At 38.0% G+C, this 18,170-nt stretch overlaps 1 protein-coding gene across 1 annotated transcript in view; it reads left to right on the top strand.

Moving 5' to 3' along the window:
- LOC149801209 (complement C3-like) overlaps positions 1 to 18,170 on the top strand; it is a 272,151-nt gene that overhangs the window by 137,504 nt on the left and 116,477 nt on the right. The window contains exon 19 of the mRNA XM_089956779.1: positions 15,831 to 16,011. Coding sequence (XP_089812905.1) covers positions 15,831 to 16,011 — 181 coding nt within the window. The remainder of the gene's footprint in view (positions 1 to 15,830; positions 16,012 to 18,170) is intronic.

Below are 18,170 nucleotides of genomic sequence, written 5' to 3'. Positions count from 1 at the left end.
CATACAGATGACCCTTGAATACCATCTTATGTGTGTGTGATTGCATATCAGAGACATACAGATGACCCTAGAATACCACCTTATGTGTGTGTGCTTGCATATAAGACATATACAGATGACCCTTGAATACCACCTTATGTGTGAGTGCTTGCATATAAGACACATACAGATGACTCTTGAATACCACCTTATTTGTGAGTGCTTGTATATAAGACACATACAGATGACCTTTAATACCTCCTTATGTGTGAGTGATTGCATATAAGACACATACAGATGACCATAGAATACCACCTTATGTGTGAGTGCTTGTATATAAGACACATACACATGACCCTTGAATACCTCCTTATGTGTGAGTGCTTGCATGTAAGACACATACAGATGACCCTTGAATACCACATGATATGTGTGTGCTTGCATATAATACATATAGATGATGACCCCTGAATGCCACCTTATGTGTCTGTGCTTGCATATAAGACACATACAATTGACCCTTGAATTCCACCTTATGTGTGAGTGCTTGCATATAAGATGCATATATATGACTGTTGAATACCACCTTATGTGTGTGTGCTTGCATATAAGACACATGCAGATGACCCTTGAATACCATCTTATGTGTGTGTTCTTGCATATAAGACATACAGACCACCCTTGAATAGCACCTTATATGTGTGTTTTTGCATATAAGAGACATAGATGATGAATACCACCTTATGTGTGAGAGCTTGCATACAAGATGCATACAGAAGACCCTTGAATACCTCCTTATGTGTGAGTGCTTTCATATAAGACACATACATAGGACGCTTGAATACAACCTTATGTGTGTGTGCTTGCATATAAGACACATACAGATGACCCTTGAATACCACCTTATGTGTGTGTGCTTGCATATAAGATGCATACAGATGACCCTTGAATACCACCTGATGTGTGATTGCTTGCATATAAGACACATACATATGTCCTTTGAATACCACCTTATGTGTGTGTGATTGCATAAAAGACACATGGAGATGGCCGTTGAATACCACCTTATATGTGTGTGTTTGCATATCAGACATATAGATGATGAATTCCACCTTATGTGTGAGTGCTTGCATATAAGACGCATACAGATGACCCTTCAATACCACCTTATGTGTGATTGCTTGCATATAAGACACATACAGATGACCCTTGAATACCACCTTATGTTTGTGTGTTTGCATATAAGACACATACTGATGACCCTTGAATACCACCTTATGTGTGAGTGCTTGCATATAAGATGCATACAGATGACCCTTCAATACCACCTTATGTGTGTGTGCTTGCATATAAGACACCTATAGTTCACTCTTGACTACCACCTTATCTGTGTGTGCTTGCATAAAAGATACATGCAGATGACCCTTGAATACCATCTTATCTTTGAGTGCTTGCAAATAAGACACATACAGATCACCCCTGAATACAACGTTATGTGTGAGTGCTTGCATACAAGACACATACAGATGACCTTTGAATACCACCTTATGTGTGTTTGCTTGCATATAAGATGCATACAGTTGACCATTGAATACCACCTTATGTGTGAGTGCTTGCATATAAGAGACATGCAGATGACCATTGAACACCTCCTTATGTGTTAGTGCTTGCATATAAGATGCATACAGATCACCCTTGAATACCACCTTATGTGTGAGTGCTTTCATATAAGACACATACAGATGACTCTTGAATAACACCTTTTGTGTGAGTGCTTGCAAATAAGACAGATACAGATGACCTTTGAATACCACCTTTGTGTGAGTGATCGCACATAGGACACATTCAGATGACCCTTCAATGCCACCTTATGTGTGAGTGCTTGCGTATAAGACACATATAGATGACTCTTGAATACCTCCTTATGTGAGTGCTTGCGTATAAGACACATACAGATGACACTTGAATATCTAGTTATGTGTGAGTCCTTGCATATAAGACACATACAGATGAGCTTTGATTACCAAATTTTGTGTGAGTGCTTGCAAATAAGACAGATACATATGACCCATGAATACCACCTTATGTGTGAGTGCTTGCATATAAGACACATTCAGATGACCCTCTTATACCACTCATGTGTTAGTGCATGCATATAAGACACATACAGATGACCCTTGAATACCACCTTATGTGTGTGTGCTTGCATATAAGACACATACAGATGACCCTTGATTACCTCCATATGTGTGAGTGCATGTATACAAGATGCATACAGATGAATCTTGAATACCACCTTATGTGTGAGTGCTTGCTTATAAGACAGATGCAGATGACCCTTGAATGCCACCTTATGTGTGAGTGCATGGATGTAAGACACATACTGATGACTGTTGAATACCACCTTATGTGTGAGTGCTTCCATATAAGACACATACAGATGACCCATGAATACCACCTTATGTGTGTGTGCTTGCATACAAGGCATATACAGATGGCCCTTGAATAGCACCTTATGTGTGAGTGCTTGGATATAAGACTCATACAGATGACTCATGAATACCACCTTATGTGTCTGTGCTTGCATATAAGACACATACAGATGACCCTTGAATGCCGCCTTATGTGTGAGTGCCTGGATATAAGACACATGCAGATGACTCTTGAATACCACCTTATGTGTGTGTTCTTGCATATAAGACACATGCAGATGACCCATGAATACCACCTTATGTGTGTGTGCTTGCATATAAGGCACATACAGATGACTTTTGAATACCACCTTATGTGTGACTGCTTGCATAGAAGATGCATACAGGTGACCCTTGAATACCACCTTATGTGTGAGTGCTTGCATATAAGATGCATACAGATGACCCTTGAGTACCACATTATGTTTGTGTGGTTGCATATAAGACACATACAGATGACCCTTTAATACCACCGTATGTGTGAGTGCTTGCATATAAGATGCATACAGATGACCCTTGAATACCACCTTATGTGTGTCTGCTTGCATATAAGACATACAGTTGACCCTTGATTACCACCTTATGTGTGTGTGCTTGCATATAAGACACAAACAGATGACCCTTGAATACCAACTTATGTGTGAGTGCTTGCATATAATACACATACAGATCATCCCTGAATACCATGTTATGTGTGAGTGCTTGCATACAAGACACATACAGATGACCCTTGAATACCACCTTATGTGTGTGTGCTTGCATATAAGATGCATACAGTTGACCATTGAATACCACCTTATGTGTGAGTTCTTGCATGTAAGACACATTCATATCACCCTTGAATACCTCCTTATGTGTGAGTGCTTGCATATAAGACACATACAGATGACACTTGAATACCTCCTTATGTGTGAGTGCTTGCATATAAGACACATACAGATGACCTTTGAATACTTCCTTATGTGTGAGTGCTTGCATATAAGACAGATACAGATGACCCATGAATACCACCTTATGTGTGAGTGCTTGCATATAAGACACATTCAGATGACCCTCTTATACCACTCATGTGTTAGTGCTTGCATATAAGACACATACAGATGACCCTTGATTACCACCTTTTGTGTGAGTGTTTGCAAATAAGACAGATACAGATGACCCATGAAGACCACCTTATGTGTGAGTGCTTGCATGTAAGACACATTCAGATGATCCTCTTATACCACTCATGTGTTAGTGCTTGCATATAAGACACATACAGATGACCCTTGAATACCACCTTATGTGTGAGTGCTTACATATAAGACACATACAGGTGACCTTTGAAAACCTCCTTATGTGTGAGTGCTTGCATATAAGTCACATTCAGATGACCCTTTTATACCACTCATGTGTTAGTGCTAGCATATAAGACACATACAGATGACCCTTGAATACCACCTTATGTGTGAGTGCTTGCATATAAGACACATACAGATGACCCTTGAATACCAAGATATGTGTGAGTGCTTGCGTACAAGACACATACAGATGACCGTTCAATACCTCCTTATGTGTGAGTGCCTGCATATAAGACACATACAGATGACCCTTGAACACCACCTTACGTGTGTATTCTTGCATATAAGACACATACAGATGACCCTTTAATACATCCTTATGTGTGAGTGCTTGCATATAAGACACATACAGATGACTATTGAATACCACCTTATTGGTGAGTGCTTGTATATAAGACATATACAGATGACCTTTGAATACCTCCTTATGTGTGAGTCATTGCATATAAGACACAGAGATGACCCTAGAATACCACATTATGTGTGAGTTCTTGCATATAAGACATATACAGATGATCCTTGAATACCACCTTATGTGTGTGTGCTTTCATATACGACACATACAGATGACCCTAGAGTACCTCCTTATGTGTGAGTGCTTGCATGTAAGACACATACAGATGACTCTTGAATACCACCTTATATGTATGTGCTTGCATATAATACACATAGATGATGACCCTTGAATACCACCTTATCTGTCTGTGCTTGCATATAAGACATATACAATTGACCCTTGAATACCACCTTATGTGTGAGTGCTTGTATATAAGATGCATATATATGACCGTTGAATACCACCTTATGTGTGTGTGCTTGCATATAAGACACATGCAGATGACCCTTGAATACCATCTTATGTGTGTGTTCTTGCATATAAGACACATACAGATGACCCTTGAATACCACCTTATATGTGTGTTTTTGCATATAAGAGACATAGATGATGAATACCACCGTATGTGTGAGAGCTTGCATACAAGATGCATACAGAAGACCCTTGAATACCTCCTTATGTGTGAGTGCTTCCATATAAGACACATACAGAGGATGCTTGAATATCACCTTATGTGTGTGTGCTTGCGTATAAGACACATACAGATGACCCTTGAATAAAACCTTATGTGTGAATGCTTGCATATAAGATGTATATAGATGACCCTTGAATTCCACCTTATGTGTGTGTGCTTGCATATAAGACACATACAGTTGACCCTTGAATACCACCTTATGTGCGTGTGCTTGCATATAAGACACATACAGATGACCCTTGAATACCACCTTATGTGTGAGTGCTTGCATATAAGACACATACTGATCACCCCTGAATACCACCTTATGTGCTAGTGCTTGCATACAAGACACATACAGATGACCCTTGAATACCACCTTATGTGTGTGTCTTTGCATATAAGATGCATACAGTTGACCCTTGATTACCACCTTATGTGTGAGTGGTTGCACATAAGACACATACAGATGACCCTTGAATACCTCCTTATGTGTGAGTGATTGCATATAAGACACATACAGATGACCCTTGAATACCACCCTATGTGTGTGTTTTTGCATATAAGACAGAACCAGATGACCCTTGAATAACACCTTATGTGTGTGTGCTTGCTTTTAAGACACATGCAGGCGACCCTTGAATATCACCTTATGTGTGAGTGCATGGATGTAAGACACATACTGATGACCATTGAATACCACCTTATGTGTGAGTGCTTGCATATAAGACACATACAGATGACCCATGAATACCACCTTATGTGTGTGTGCTTGCATATAAGGCATATACAGATGACACTTGAATACCACCTTATGTGTGAGTGCTTGGATATAAGACACATATAGATGACTTTTGAATACCACATTATGTTTGTGTGGTTGCATATAAGACACATACAGATGACCCTTGAATGCCACCTTATGTGTGAGTGCTTGCATATAAGATGCATAAAGATGACCCTTGAATACCACCTTATGTGTGTGTGCTTGCGTATAAGACACATACAGATGACCCTTGAATAAAACCTTATGTGTGAATGCTTGCATATAAGATGTATATAGATGACCCTTGAATTCCACCTTATGTGTGTGTGCTTGCATATAAGACACATACAGTTGACCCTTGAATACCACCTTATGTGTGAGTGCTTGCATATAAGACACATACTGATCACCCCTGAATACCACCTTATGTGCTAGTGCTTGCATACAAGACACATACAGATGACCCTTGAATACCACCTTATGTGTGTGTCTTTGCATATAAGATGCATACAGTTGACCCTTGATTACCACCTTATGTGTGAGTGGTTGCACATAAGACACATACAGATGACCCTTGAATACCTCCTTATGTGTGAGTGATTGCATATAAGACACATACAGATGACGCTTGAATACCACCCTATGTGTGTGTTTTTGCATATAAGACAGAACCAGATGACCCTTGAATAACACCTTATGTGTGTGTGCTTGCTTTTAAGACACATGCAGGCGACCCTTGAATATCACCTTATGTGTGAGTGCATGGTTGTAAGACACATACTGATGACCATTGAATACCACCTTATGTGTGAGTGCTTGCATATAAGACACATACAGATGACCCATGAATACCACCTTATGTGTGTGTGCTTGCATATAAGGCATATACAGATGACACTTGAATACCACCTTATGTGTGAGTGCTTGGATATAAGACACATATAGATGACTTTTGAATACCACATTATGTTTGTGTGGTTGCATATAAGACACATACAGATGACCCTTGAATACCACCTTATGTGTGAGTGCTTGCATATAAGATGCATAAAGATGACCCTTGAATACCACCTTATATGTGTGTGCTTGCGTATAAGACATACAGTTGACCCTTGACTACCACCTTATGTGTGTGTGCTTGCATATAAGACACAAACAGATGACCCTTGAATAGCACCTTATGTGTGAGTGCTTGCATATAATACACATACAGATGAGTCTTGAATACCACCTTATGTGTGAGTGCTTGCAAATAAGACAAAAACAGATGACCCTTAAATACCACCTTATGTGTGAGTGCTCGCATATAAGACACATTCAGATGACCCTTCAATACCACCTTATGTCTGAGTGCTTGCATATAAGACACATATAGATGACCCTTGAATACCTCCTTATGTGCGAGTGCTCGCTTATAAGACACATACAGATGACCCTTGAATACCACCTTATGTGTGTGTGCTTGCGTATAAGACATACAGTTGACCCTTGACTACCACCTTATGTGTGTGTGCTTGCATATAAGACACAAACAGATGACCCTTGAATAGCACCTTATGTGTGAGTGCTTGCATATAATACACATACAGATCACCCCTGAATACCACGTTATGTGTGAGTGCTTGCATACAATACACATACAGATGACCCTTGAATACCACCTTATGTGTGTGTGCTTGCATATAAGATGCATACAGTTGACCATTGAATGCCACCTTATGTGTCAGTTCTTGCATATAAGACACATTCAGATGACCCTTGAATACCTCCTGATGTGTGATTGCTCTCATATAAGACACATACAGATGACACTTGAATACCTCCTTATGTGTGAGTGCTTGCATATAAGACACATACAGATGACCTTTGACTACTTCCTTATGTGGGAGTGCTTGCATATAAGAGACATACAAATGACCCTTGAATACGACCTTATGTGAGTGCTTGCATATAAGACACCTACAGATGAGTCTTGAATACCACCTTATGTGTGAGTGCTTGCAAATAAGACAAAAACAGATGACCCTTAAATACCACCTTATGTGTGAGTGCTCGCATATAAGACACATTCAGATGACCCTTCAATACCACCTTATGTCTGAGTGCTTGCATATAAGACACATATAGATGACCCTTGAATACCTCCTTATGTGCGAGTGCTCGCATATAAGACACATACAGATGACCCTTGAATACCACCTTATGTGTGAGTGCTTGTATATAAGACACATACAGATGACCTTTGAATACCTCCTTATGTGTGAGTGATTGCATATAAGACACATACAGATGACCCTTGAATACCACCTTATGTGTGAGTTCTTGTATATAAGACACATACAGATGATCCTTGAATACCACCTTATGTGTGTGTGCTTTCATGTAAGACACATACAGATGACCCTTGGATACCTGCTTGTGTGTGAGTGCTTGCATGTAAGACACATACAGATGACCCTTGAATACCACCTGATATGTGTGTGCTTGCATATAATACATATAGATGATGACCCTTGAATGCCACCTTATGTGTCTGTACTTGCATATAAGACACATACAATTGACCCTTGAATTCCACCTTATGTGAGTGCTTGCATATAAGATGCATATATATGACTGTTGAATACCACCTTATGTGTGTGTGCTTGCATATAAGACACATGCAGATAATCCTTGAATACCATCTTATGTGTGTGTTCTTGCATATAAGACATACAGATCACCCTTGAATAGCACCTTATATGTGTGTTTTTGCATATAAGCGACATAGATGATGAATACCACCTTATGTGTGAGAGCTTGCATACAAGATACATACAGAAGACACTTGAATACCTCCTTATGTGTGAGTGCTTGCATATAAGACACATACATAGGACGCTTGAATACCACCTTATGTGTGTGTGCTTGCATGTAAGACACATACAGATGACCCTTGAATACCACCTTATGTGTGTGTGCTTGCATATAACATGCATACAGATGACCCTTGAATACCACCTTATGTGTGAGTGCTTGCATATAAGACACATACATATGTCCCTTGAATACCACCTTATGTGTGTGTGATTGCATAAAAGACACATAGAGATGGCCGTTGAATACCACCTTATATGAGTGTGTTTGCATATAAGACACATAGATGATGAATTCCACCTTATGTGTGAGTGCTTGCATATAAGACGCATACAGATGACCCTTGAATACCACCTTATGTGTGATTGCTTGCATATAAGACACATACAGATGACCTTTGAATACCACCTTATGTGTGTGTGCTTGCATATAAGATGCATACAGTTGACCATTGAATACCACCTTATGTGTGAGTGCTTGCATATAAGAGACATGCAGATGACCCTTGAACACCTCCTTATGTGTGAGTGCTTGTATATAAGATGCATACAGATCACCCTTGAATACCACCTTATGTATGAGTGCTTTCATATAAGACACATACAGATGACTCTTGAATAACACCTTTTGTGTGAGTGCTTGCAAATAAGACAGATACAGATGACCTTTGAATGCCACCTTTGTGTGAGTGATCGCATATAGGACACATTCAGATGACCCTTCAATACCACCTTATGTGTGAGTGCTTGCGTATAAGACACATATAGATGACTCTTGAATACCTCCTTATGTGTGAGTGCTTGCGTATAAGACACATACAGATGACCCTTGAATATCAAGTTATGTGTGAGTGCTTGCATATAAGACACATACAGATGATCTTTGATTACCAAATTTTGTGTGAGTGCTTGCAAATAAGACAGATACATATGACCCATGAATACCACCTTATGTGTGAGTGCTTGCATATAAGACACATTCAGATGACCCTCTTATACCACTCATGTGTTAGTGCTTGCATATAAGACACATACAGATGACCCTTGAATACCACCTTATGTGTGTGTGCTTGCATATAAGACACATACAGATGACCCTTGATTACCTCCTTATGTGTGAGTGCATGTATACAAGATGCATACAGATGAATCTTGAATACCACCTTATGTGTGAGTGCTTGCATATAAGACACATACAGATGACCCTTTAATACCTCCTTATGTGTGAGTGCTTGCATCTAAAACATATAGAGATGACCCTTGAATACCACTTTATGTGTGAGTGCTTGCATTTAAGACACATTGAGATGACCCTTGAATACCACCTTATGGGTGAGTGCTTGCTTATAAGACACATGCAGATGACCCTTGAATGCCACCTGATGTGTGAGTGCATGGATGTAAGACACATACTGATGACTGTTGAATACCACCTTATGTGTGAGTGCTTCCATATAAGACACATACAGATGACCCATGAATACCACCTTATGTGTGTGTGCTTGCATACAAGGCATATACAGATGGCCCTTGAATACCACCTTATGTGTGAGTGCTTGGATATAAGACTCATACAGATGACTGATGAATACCACCTTATGTGTCTGTGCTTGCATATAAGACACATACAGATGACCCTTGAATGCCGCCTTATGTGTGTGTTCTTGCATATAAGACACATGCAGATGACCCATGAATACCACCTTATGTGTGTGTGCTTGCATATAAGGCACATACAGATGACTTTTGAATACCACCTTATGTGTGACTGCTTGCATAGAAGATGCATACAGATGACCCTTGAATACCACCTTATGTGTGAGTGCTTGCATATAAGATGCATACAGATGACCCTTGAGTACCACATTGTTTGTGTGGTTGCATATAAGACACATACAGATGACCCTTGAATAAAACCTTATGTGTGAGTGCTTGCATATAAGATGCATACAGATGACCCTTGAATACCACCTTATGTGTGTGTGCTTGCATATAAGACATACAGTTGACCCTTGACTACCACCTTATGTGTGTGTGCTTGCATATAAGACACAAACAGATGACCCTTGAATACCAACTTATGTGTGAGTGCTTGCATATAATACACATACAGATCATCCCTGAATACCATGTTATGTGTGAGTGCTTGCATACAAGACACATACAGATGACCCTTGTATACCACCTTATGTGTGTGTGCTTGCATATAAGATGCATACAGTTGACCATTGAATACCACCTTATGTGTGAGTTCTTGCATGTAAGACACATTCAGATCACCATTGAATACCTCCTTATGTGTGAGTGCTTGCATATAAGACACATACAGATGACACTTGAATACCTCCTTATGTGTGAGTGCTTGCATATAAGACACATACAGATGACCTTTGAATACTTCCTTATGTGTGAGTGCTTGCATATAAGACACATACAAATGACCCTTTAATACGACCTTATGTGAGTGCTTGCATATAAGACACATACAGATGAACCTTGAATACCACCTTATGTGTGAGTGCTTGCAAATAAGACAAATGCAGATGACCCTTAAATACCACCTTATGTGTGAGTGCTCGCATATAAGACACATTCGGATGACCCTTCAATACCACCTTATGTCTGAGTGCTTGCATATAAGACACATATAGATGACCCTTGAATACCTCCTTATGTGCGAGTGCTTGCATATAAGACACATACAGATGACCCTTGAATACCACCTTATGTGTGAGTGCTTGCATATAAGATACATACAGATGACCCTTGAATACCACCTTTTGTGTGAGTGCTTGGAAATAGGACAGATACAGATGACCCTTGAATACCACCTTAAGTGTGAGTGCTTGCATATAAGACACATTCAGATGACCCTTTTATACCACTCATGTGAATGCTTGCATATAAGACACATACAGATGACCCTTGAATACCACCTTATGTGTCTGTGCTTGCATATAAGACAAATACATATGACCCTTGAATACCTCCTTATGTGTGAGTGCTTGCATATAAGACACATACAGATGACCCTTGAATACCACCTTATGTGTGAGTGCTTGCATATAAGACACAGATTAGCCTTGAATAACATCTTGTGTGTGTGTGCTTGCATATAAGATGCATACAGATGACCCTTGAATACCACCTTATGTGTGTGTTCTTGCATATAAGACACATACAGATGACCCTTGAATACCACCTTATATGTGTGTGTTTGCATATAAGAGACATAGATGATGAATACCACCTTATGTGTGAGTGCTTGCATACAAGACGCATACAGATGACCCTTGAGTACCACCTTATGTGTGAGTGCTTTCTTATAAGACACATACAGATGACCCTTGAATACCACCTTATGTGTGTTTGCTTGCATATAAGACACATACAGATGACCCTTGAATACCACCTTATGTGTGAGTGCTTGCATATAAGATGCATACAGATGACTCTTGAATACCACCTTATGTGTGTGTGCTTGCATATAAGACACATACAGATGACCCTTGAATACCACCTTATGTGTCTGACTTCCATATAAGATGCATACAGAAGACCCTTGAATGCCACCTTATGTGTGAGTGCTTGCATATAAGGCACATACAGATGACTCTTGAATACCACCTTATGTGTGAGTGCTTGCATATAAGACACATACAGATGACCCTTGAATACCTCCTTATGTGTGAGTGCTTGCATCTAAAACATATAGAGATGACCCTTGAATACCACTTTATGTGTGAGTGCTTGCATGTAAGACACATTGAGATGACCCTTGAATACCACCTTATGTGTGAGTGCTTGCATATAAGACACTTACAGATGACCCTTGATACCACCTTATTGGTGTGTGCTAGCATATAAGACACATACAGATGCCTCTTGAATACCACCTTATGTGTGAGTGCTTGCATATAAGATGCACACAGAGGACCCTTGAATACCTCCTTATGTGTGTGTGTTTGCATATAAGATGGATACAGATGACCCTTGAATGCCACCTTATCTGTGTGTGCTTGCATATAAGACACATAGAGATGACCCTTGAATACCACCTTATGTGTCTGACTTGCATATAAGACACATACAGAAAACCCTTGAATACCACCTTATGTGTGAGTGCTTGCATATAAGGCACATACAGATGACCCTTGAATACCACCTTATGTGTGAGTGCTTGCATATGAGACACTTATAGATGTCCCTTGAGTACCACCTTATGTGTGAGTGCTTGCATGTAAGACACATACAGGTGACCCTTGAATACCACCTTGTGTGTGGGACTCGGCTAGAGTGCAGACTTTGACAGCGTCCACATGAACCCATTTTTGTTGAGTGCATAGACTCCCATCCACATAAGACAAGAGTTTTTTCATTTTCATGTGAAGTCAGTAAGTAAGTTTTAAGATAATATATTATCAGAGATTATCTTGGACAAGTTAACAGAATGTGGCTTATATAAAATAAAAAAAAATATTTGATTCTTTATTTCCTTCATCTTTGAGGGATACCATTAGTAACCATTTATCTTTTATCTTGTAGGACATTAGATTAACATTTATCTGAAAGGATTTATCTTCCTAACTTTTTTGCAATTTTTTCTTGCTTTACAATTTTAGAATTAACATTTCATTGGCACCATACAGCAATTAATGTGCTTAAATAGAATTATACTATAACAACATACATGGAGTTGTCACCAAAACTCTTATTATGATATGCAGTTGTTCATAAATGTAAACAGTGCCATTATGACCATCCAAATGGCCACCAGAGTTTTCAGTATGAATTTCTTGTTATAGATACCCCTTCTAAATGGATGACCCTTTCTATGTATCATTTTCACCAAAACACTTCTAGCAGTATGTTGTTCCTTTCGTGTATTCGATGGACATGAAAATCTTTGTATGGCTGCTGATTCTGAAGTAATGGTTTGTGTCACCATGGGCTTTCAGCTAAACATTAGAACAATATGTAGTTGATTATGAATGGAAATGGTTCTGATCTGACCTTCAACATGGGAACCATTTGAACAGTAGCCAACTTGACTGAACGGTGGCATTGACATAGGGTCTTCACTAAAACATGTTCCAAAATAATGTGTAGATATGACCTTAAAGCATGACCACACTAGTTTGAATTAGTATAAAAGCCAGACCTACTTGATCATGAGTTCAAGTCAGAGGTCATTGTATCCATTTTTGTATTTCATTACTTTAACAAACACCGAGTTGTACAAATAGGAACTTTGACCATTCTCTGTGTATAATTTTTGTTTCAATAAAGAAGTTGATAGTTTTCACTTTTTATGGTGATTTCAAGGTCAAAGATCATGATTTTGGATTATGTCTGTGATAGCTTGTGGGCATGATAGAACTAACAAATATGACTAGGTTTATATCAAACCTAGTTTATACATACATCTAATGAATACCTTGAATGATGCCAACTTATAATAACTTATTTATTGACTCTACTGAACACAAAACAGAAGAGCCTTCTATATATCATCTGGGTTCCATCATCCATTGTCTTTTAGCACAACTTTGATACTACTACTCCTCCTGAGCTGAAGGGAGGATTGCCATGACGCTTTACAAACAAATTCAAGCGAAGGTTTAATGGTTATGATTACAAATGATGCCTGTTGGACATCCAATATGGCAGCCATGTTGAAAATCTTGTTACCACTATTACTTTTGCTCAGATGGCTGTATCGGCATGGGGTTTTCACAGAAACATTTTTATGATGTTTGGTTGATTCTAAGTGTAAATAGTGTTATCTGATATCCAACATGACTACCTCAGAAGTCATTTTGAAAATTTTTTTATTGCTATTTCCCCAGAATGACTGTTGCTTTTACATTGGGTTTTTGCTATATGTAAAAAAGAACTTCTTATGGTGTCTAGTTGGCTTAAATGAAAATAGATCCACAAGTATCCAAAGGGCCTCTGCTGTGGCCATCTTGAAAATAATGCTATTGCTACTACTCTTGAATGGATGGTCATATTGACATGGGGCTTTCACAGTAAGACTTCCTATACTGTCTAGTTGGCCTTTATTAAAGATGGTTATAATCTGATATCCCATATGATTTGTGAAAGTCTTGTTATTGCTACTCCTTCTGAACAGAAGGACATACTGACAATTGGTTTTCACTTAAAGACTTATTATGACCTATATTTGGTCCTAAATGAAGTTTGTGCCTGTAGGTAGGACATGCTATCACACATCCAATAAGGTTACCATGGTGGCCATCTTGAAACTCTTGTCACTATTCCTCCTCAAAAGATGAACATGAAATTTTGACCTTAAGATTGATCTCTGGTTGGTCTTCAATACAAATGGTTTCAACCTGACTTGCATTATAGCCACCATTAAATTTCCATTGCTGCTTCTTCAGAATGGAAGGTCACACTGATCTACGATTTTTACTGAAAGGCTTCTAATGACTCCATCATGGTACCTTAATGATCTCAACTCCTCTTTCCCCCCAAAAGTGACCTTTACATGTGTTTTTCACTGGAACACTTCTAGCAATATTTAATTGGTTTTGAACATATGGCACCTTTGTGAAGAATTTTTTAAAATCAGACAGATTAAGTTTAACTTGCGGTCAAGTCAAAGATCATTGCTTGCATTTTGTACCTGACTGAGATTATAAATACAATGACTTCTACTGATACAAGTGGATTTTGCCATGACTTTGTAATTGGTTGTATAACAATGATCACTTGATTGCTAGCACTTAAGGTTAAAGTTCTTTCCTTGGCATTTTAGCTGTACTGGCTGTTAAGCATAATAATAAAGTCAAGTATGGATGAAGTTTTATCATTTTTCAGTTTGTGGATATATCTGAAGAAAGAATAGGATGGCCTTTATTTCAAAATATTTTACTTATAGATTTAACCAAACTTATTATGGTTATATTGGACATTTTCTGAGACAAGTTTAGTGATATACTATCTATGATATCAGGTGTAAGGTGAGAGAAAATGTTAGAGAACTTTGTACTGTACTTTAAGGTTTTTTGTGAATATGTTAGTTCAAACAAAAGAATATAGTTTTGATACCTAATTTAGTTTGAATATTTGGCAGTTAAAACAAAGAAATGGACTTACCTCAGATTCCTGAGAATTCTTCTTTGCCAGCAGAGCATGAGTCCCTTGGGAGGACTCTTGGCTTTGAAAGGTTGTTTGTTTTTAGCAGACCAAACTAAGTATGTGGCCATATAGTGGTGTTAGAGTTTCTAAAACAATACAGGAATTCAGTGCTGAGCAATTAAGAAGAATAAAAGAAGGGAAGAACAGGACTTCATGTGATTTCTTCAGAATTCTTTTCAGCCAATAAAATACTCAAGTCTCTTTGAGGGAATCATCTTATTATTTTTTTGCTCTTTATAAAGGTGTCCCAGACAGTGAATGCTGTAATTGACAAGGCCATGAAATATGTGGAAGGAAATTATAAAAACATGAATGACATGTATGTCCTAGCAATTGCAGCCTATGCACTAGCCATATCGAAAAGTCCTAACATGACAGATGCCAACAACCGACTCAAAGAGCTGAGCAGAACAGCAGGACAAGGTAAGTTGATAAATGGTTGCATTTAGTGTTACAGGTTACCAGGTTTATAATAAATTCTAGTTCTCTCTTGGACCCTCAGCAGCTTGTGTCCCACCCTTGATCTGGCTTGATTAAAGTGCAGTATTGCTAAAATTTGCATGAAAATAATGTAAATTTTTCAAATATTGTGAATTTTTCCTCCAGCCTTCTGCATCTCTGTGGAAAACTATCATATCCATTTCCATTTCAAATGAACAGTTTGGTTAATGTTAATCCTTAGACATCTTATTCCAACTTACATTGACGTCTGTTGATTGCAGTGAATCTAGGTAAACAAATTAGTCTGACATGAGCGTAAATCAAACTATTTTCCCATGTGTCCTTTAGGAAATGGGTCATTCTTATAGTAGTCACTCCATTCAGAAATAGATTTATCCAATAACCAGCATGTATTTGCATACAGTTGGTCAAGATTACCAAGAGGCTTTTGGGGTTCTAAATTCATGGCATGGGATTAACATTAGCCAAGCCATTTACTAAAATTGGTCAAATTGCATTTTCATGCATAGACAATGTGTATACATCCCAGTGTACTTTCATTCATAGACAATGTATATACATCCCAGTGTACTTTCATGCATAGACAATGTGTATAGATCCCAGTGTACTTTCATGCATAGAAAATGTGTATACATCCCAGTGTATTTTCATGCATAGACAATGTGTATACATTCCAGTGTATTTTCATGCATAGACAATGTGTATATTTCTATTGTTGACACATCTTAGCTCCTTCCCAGCATATATAGCTGGTTAGAACTTAGAAGTGACACCCTGATTATATCTAAAAGTGTATTTTATTGTGGGTTGACCCTGTCCTCCCATAAATTATCTGTGTATGTTCACTGTATAAAAACAATAATGTTGATTTTGAATTTTGCAGGGTTAATTTCTTTTTTATCATCATATTTGTAAGTTTTTTTAAATCCCATGAAGTCCAAATTGTATGTACTTTCCGACCCCGATAGGACTTTTTGGGGTCCGAGTTCCATAAGTTTGGACTTCCGATTTAGGGTCGTACTATTGTCCCATTGACATATTAACGTCATGGGCCAAATTCCTCCCCCTTGTTTTCTTTATATTGTTTTCTTATAAAGTTGACTTTGCCATAGTCATTTATGCCCTGTTATTCATATATTTATTTTGTGCATATATGTACCTATATATGTACATGTAGACATATATATACATATATCCTCTTTTTTTTTTTTTATTTTTTTTTTTTAATTAAATTTTTTTTTTTTTAATTAAATTTTTTTTTTTTGTATGTTCACGTATGTTTTTTTTTTCTTTTTTTTTTTTTTTTTTTTTTTTTGTATTGGCTTATCTATGTCAAATGGTTCCAGTCTTCCTCTTAGGTAAGTAAATAAGAATAATAAAGTGTGTATATATGTTTTGTGTGTTTGTGTATCTTGTGGGGGTTTGTACTGCGTCTTTTCATATTATATAGATTTTAGCAGGTTGTTGGTTTTTCGTATAATTCAATTTTGCTTAATTCGGTGTAGTTCTCTTTCCCTGTTTGTTAAACAGGGAGATGAGAGCTTTATTAGGTTTTAATTGATGTACCGTGGTACTCTTGTATTTCTAATCATTATGTAGACTTTAGTTTCTTATTTGGCTGGGTCAGATTGTTTATTTTGTAGGTCTTATGTACCTTTGGTAGATCTTAATGTGTTACTTGAGTGTGTATATTATTTGCTCAAAGCTGGTTTCAGGACGTCTCGCTGAAGAATTTGCCCGGGGTCATTCTTCATGAAATGATCCGTGGGCAAATTGACCTCCTGACAATGTGTATAGATCCCAGTGTACTTTCATGCATAGACAATGTGCATACATCCCAGTGTACTTTCATTCATAGACAATGTATATACATCCCAGTGTACTTTCATGCATAGACAATGTGTATACATCTCAGTGTATTTTCATGCATAGAAAATGTGTATACATCCCAGTGTATTTTCATACATAGACAATGTGTATACATCCCAGTGTATTTTCATACATAGACAATGTTTATACATCCCAGTGTACTTTCATGCCTAGGCAATGTGTATACATCCCAGTGTACTTTCATGCATAGACAATGTGTATACATCCCAATGTACTTTCATGCATAGACA

Source organism: Sinohyriopsis cumingii, chromosome 4 (assembly GCF_028554795.1).
Source record: "Sinohyriopsis cumingii isolate HCF-2022 chromosome 4, ASM2855479v2, whole genome shotgun sequence".
In the NCBI taxonomy this organism is placed as follows: Eukaryota; Metazoa; Mollusca; class Bivalvia; order Unionida; family Unionidae; genus Sinohyriopsis; species Sinohyriopsis cumingii.
The sequence above is the reverse complement of the archived record's forward strand: the minus strand, read 5'-3'. Positions and strand labels throughout refer to the sequence as shown.